General features: G+C 38.1%; 1 protein-coding gene across 2 annotated transcripts in view; it reads left to right on the top strand.

The window, feature by feature from the left end:
• Positions 1-5,000, top strand: part of LOC138019491 (uncharacterized) — a 75,256-nt gene that overhangs the window by 9,891 nt on the left and 60,365 nt on the right. For both annotated transcript variants that reach the window (XM_068866299.1, XM_068866300.1), the window contains exon 3: positions 4,348-4,698. In XM_068866299.1, the coding sequence (XP_068722400.1) occupies positions 4,348-4,698 (351 nt within the window). The remainder of the gene's footprint in view (positions 1-4,347; positions 4,699-5,000) is intronic.

The raw sequence follows: 5,000 nt of genomic DNA, 5'->3' as shown, positions 1-5,000 counted from the left end.
TAACCAATGGTTAGCGCCAACTGACCCCGCCTTCCAGCAACAGGCCTCAGAATAACAAGTTCAGATCCATTTTACAGTTTACAAATCCTCAGGCCAGTTTCAAACGTCACGCTACTGCCGTGTCGAACTTAAATGAATTTGACCCGGCAGTGGCACGACCATTCATCCATTTCAAACGTCAAACTCAATTCAGTCGCGCCAAATTCAAAATCAAAGCCAGAACCGATAAAACAAACCTTCAACCCAGCGGTTTCAATACAGGGCAGCAGCTGAAAGGAAGGCAGGAGGAAGTTTGCTTTAATAAAGGCGATTTTAAACGCCAGAAGGCAACGACAAATGATACAACAGACCATGTTACATCGTTTTATTGCAAGGAGAAGATCACTACTCAAAGTGTGTTCATTTCTTCTTCTTCTGGTTTCCTTCCACGAAACTCAGCAGGTTGCTGAGGCACGATCGTGCCGGCGTCTGCAAAGAAACGTTGGGACATCGTTTTGAACTCGTGAAGCGAGAGCAGATTCAAAAGAACTATCACAGGCAACTTTTTGGTTGATCCTCCTCTAATTCACTCGAATTTATATCCGTAGAACATCTTCAGATGATGTCGAATAATGATCATTTATGCCCCTTGCACAAAATGTTTGCCCTGCACCGAAGCTGAACTGAAAGAGGCCTGAAATCACATGTTCGGATGTTTACGTATCTACCATTGTAAGTCCCGGATGTACCCATCCGGGATACTAAAAAACGCCGCGCAGGCTGCATAAAATAATTTATTCCCCTTGGTAATAAATGTCATTTAGCCCAGAAACCGGCGATTTCTGAATCGTTGATTTCTTCGACTTCTTCTCTTCGATATCAGCGTCCCCGAGTATAGCATTATCATAGTAAAGCGCTATTGGTTTATCAGTAGAAATAACGCTTTATAAATGAAGATTATTATTATGATTACTATTAAGTGCAGCTATGATGCTCGCAGTTATGAACGCAATTTTTGCAATTGCGTAAAGAAGCCTGAAAAATTCAGTGCTTCAACGGGGTTTGAACCCGTGACCTCGCGATACCGGTGCGACGCTCTAACCAACTGAGCTATGAAGCCACTGACGTTGGGAGCTGGGTCTCCGCTCAAAGAATCATGTGTATAAAGAAGTATCTAACTCCAAATGCAGCCAGTTGAAAGTATTTCTTGGATTTTCATTTAAGGAAGGTTGGTGGTAAATTCTTGTTTCACTGCAATTTCAGCTATTCCAAGTTATCAATAACCCTTCCTAAATTTTACAAAGAGTGCATTATGACATGGGCCTCCTTAAACTGTGTAAGCCCTGCCTCAGCCTCGGAGATTTATGAACAATTTTTTTTGGAACAATAGGTTCATCTGCATTGAATCCCGCTCAGTTTTCAACCAAAAGTTAATTGATGTTGGTATTATAACTGTTCGGAACCTCCTCGACTCACATCGCAATTTTCAAACAGCTTTTTTACCTACAACATGCACACCTCTCACCTATTGATCATTATTTCCTGTTTAGTCTCTTTTGTGCCATCCCGGAGGAATGGCGTAAATTGTTAAAGACAAATGAAAATGCAGCTCTTTTACACGATTGTTATGTAGATTTGGATAGTTTTTCACCACACCTTGGAGGGGAAAAGCTTGATGTTGAAAAGATTCAATCGAAACTATTGTATGAAACGTTTTCTTCTAAAATCTCTTCTAACCCTACCTCTATGAAAAAATTCAAAAGTTAAGAGAATTCCAATATAAAGTTCTTCATAGAATTTGTTATACAAACATTATGCTCTTCAAATTTGGTTTAGCCGATTCCCCTTTATGTTCTTTCTGTAATAAAGAACTGAAGACATTGGAACACTTCTTTTTTTACTGTAGTAAGGTTAGCACCTTTTGGAATGAACTAAACATTCCCCTCATATCGCAAAAGTTAATCTCTGAAAACTTCCATATCAAAGATATTTTATTGGGCTTTTTTCTGCTGATAATGTTGATGACAATATTCTAGTTAATTACATTATACTTGGGAGCAAATACCTTATTTTTCGCTCGAAATTAAGCCAAACGTTTCCCACTATTGCCCTGTTAATATCAAAATCCAAAACAACGCACTAGATCGAGTGTTTCATTGCGAGGAATAATAACAAACTCCACTTTCATAATAAAAAATGTCATCAATTTTTACCCATAATGGAGCATGAGCTAACACCTCCAACTCCCAACTTAAACTAATACTGTAGTATTGTAATATGTTGAGATGTGTATAGTGCGTATAGCTTAGAGGTGTAGTGTAGTTTTGGATGTTCTGTGTTTATTATAGATAGGTAGCGTAGTTTTGATATATAGCTCCGATTTATAGTTTAAAATTAACATGTAAACTACCGTAATTAATGTGAATATATAAAAAAATGACAATAATAATAAAAAAGTTAAAATAAATTTATTGTGTATTTTAACGTATTTCTTTTCCAGGCGAGTAACCGAAAAGAGCAGTACTTTTCGGGCAGTTTACTTGCTCAAAGAGCGCTCAGGTTAGAAAAGTCGCTCCAAGGGAAAAACATTTATTGTAGTGAACTAAAAATTATACTTTTGTAATACGTTACCGAAGACCTTTATTGTGACAAGGTTTAAGAAATTCCGATTTTTCTATGTTGCATGACTAGGCGATAGTTACAGTCAGTCATGTGGATTCAATAAAAACAGACATTTCTCTAGGTTCCGCATCTTCCGCGGTGCGCAGTTTCTTACCGAACACTGGAGGGAAATCTCAGGAAATTTACTATTTAGTCGCGTGTGGTTTTTGACACGGCGTGTGTTGCTTGTTTGAAAGCATGCAATGAAATCGGAGGTTTTTTCCTTTCACGTTGTTTGTTTCAATAAAATGTTTGGCTGGAAAAGGTTGTTTTTGTGCATTGATCATTTTCGAAGTTATCTGATTTGCATGTGCGAGTTGTTTTCATAATGATGACAAGAATTTTTAGCCATTTTGTATTTCAAGTGTTTTTTCTTGCAAATTATTAAAGGTAGCCATAGTTTTACACGTCAGAAAATATTTTTTTAGTCATTGTAGTGTAAAATGAGTTTATTTGGGAAGCCAACAATATTTCGTACTAGTGGGAAGATCGTTTACATTACTCATTAACACGAAGATTTTTCAACAATATGTTTCTTTAATCTAACCCAAAATCACTCAGACAGTAAAAAACTTCATATTTATTAACCATTTCCTTCGCTTTTGTGTTTGTCAGCATTATGCTTCGCGATTATTCAGGTTCACGTGTTCGCAAGATTGTTTTTGCATCTCACAGATGTTTTAATGTTCTTTATTATAAACCCTGTTTTGATTGGCCACTCAAATCATTGTGTAAATAGTTTACCCTGAGGTCAAAATAGATACGTTTCGTTGCTGAGGAAACAAAAAATAAGTAGTGTTTCGTTTCCGGACTGAGCAGCTCTTGGGATGATGAGGAGAAATATACCGCATTCGCGCACGATCCCCTAGCCCTCTTCTTCCATCGTAGGAGTTACCAGGACTACTTATTGGATTCCTAGGATTTTGTCTTTTTCTCGCTTTTTTCCAATTTCGGCATTACTCCTGGGAAAATCCAGTTTCCGCGCCTTCAATACCCAGCTCAGTTGCTGTCTCTTTTTGTGCCAAGGGCAATCCAGTTTACGCTCACGGAGCGTCTGGTTCTTATTAAGACCTGAAGGTTCAAGGGTGTCAGCTAAATTTATGAGATATGCTTCTCTCACTTTGCGTACACTCGAATGGAATAAGCGAAATTTCTTTGGCGGTGTGATTATTAGTGAGGAAGTGTTCTTAAACTGTGGTACGTTTTGGGACGTTAAAGTTGGTTTGTCGACTAGTCTGCGATGTTCGTCAAAACGGTCTTTGAGTATTCGTTTGGTTTCTCCAACGTATTGTTTAACACAACGATTGCACTGTACCACGTGGCCCTAATCTATATCTCTTTCTCCATCACGAAAATCAATGCTTAGAGCGAATCATGCCAAGATTCCGTACACCTTTATAACAAATACTACTACTACTACTACTACTACTACTACTACTACTACTACTACTACTACTACTACTACTACTACTACTACTACTACTACTACTACTACTACTACTACTAATAATAATAATAATAAACACTTTATTTAAAGAGGGTGGCACGGAATAGTTAAGAAACTAATAAACTTATGTTCCTCTAACCCTTTCACTTCCACAGATGGCATTGACACTTTTAGATTTTACTCTGTCTAACGCCAGACGATTTTACTCGTCAATAGGGAAGCCCTCGGCGGGTTAACCTTCACTGATATTTATTTGACAGGTTACGAAGCTGCCACTGTTATCGACACATCTGAAGCAAAGATAACAGCCGCAGGTATTAATATTCCTGGGACCATCGAAAGCAAATCATTTAATGGCCCCAATAACGGCACATGGAACTACTCAGTGGCGACCTTTACTCTCAACCCCGGACAAGCTGAAGACCTATTTTCAGCCGGAAAAAACGTATCCATAAAAGGTTCGCATGCGCTTTCCATTAGTGTAACTGGCAATTTTATGGTGGCAACAAATTTGGATGTGAGTGGAAAGGAAATCACCTATGCTGCAGACGAGAAGCCATTGTTCTGGCTTGGAGGATTTCTGCGTGTTAATAAATCTTGTTGCACACTGGGTAAGTACAGTGATTTGCAGGATTATCTGTTAGCATCATCATCATCATCATCATTATCATTTATTATCATCGCTAGAGTAGTTCCATGATCCCAGTAAGGCTGGATTAGACTTGAATTGGCTCGAAAAAGAACGATTGGCAAATTGAATTATAGGGCTAAAAAAGCAAGTGGTACGAAAGCAAAATCTCTGTCTGTTTTTTTTTTCGTCTCTTGACACCAACAAAATGCTCAAGGCATTACTATTTTTACTCTTCCGGTTTTTAAATTTACCATAAAAACGTTTCATAACATTGGCTTCAAT

Source organism: Montipora capricornis, chromosome 10, assembly GCF_036669925.1.
Source record: "Montipora capricornis isolate CH-2021 chromosome 10, ASM3666992v2, whole genome shotgun sequence".
Lineage (NCBI taxonomy): Eukaryota > Metazoa > Cnidaria > Anthozoa > Scleractinia > Acroporidae > Montipora > Montipora capricornis.
This window is presented reverse-complemented; position numbering and strand designations above follow the sequence as displayed.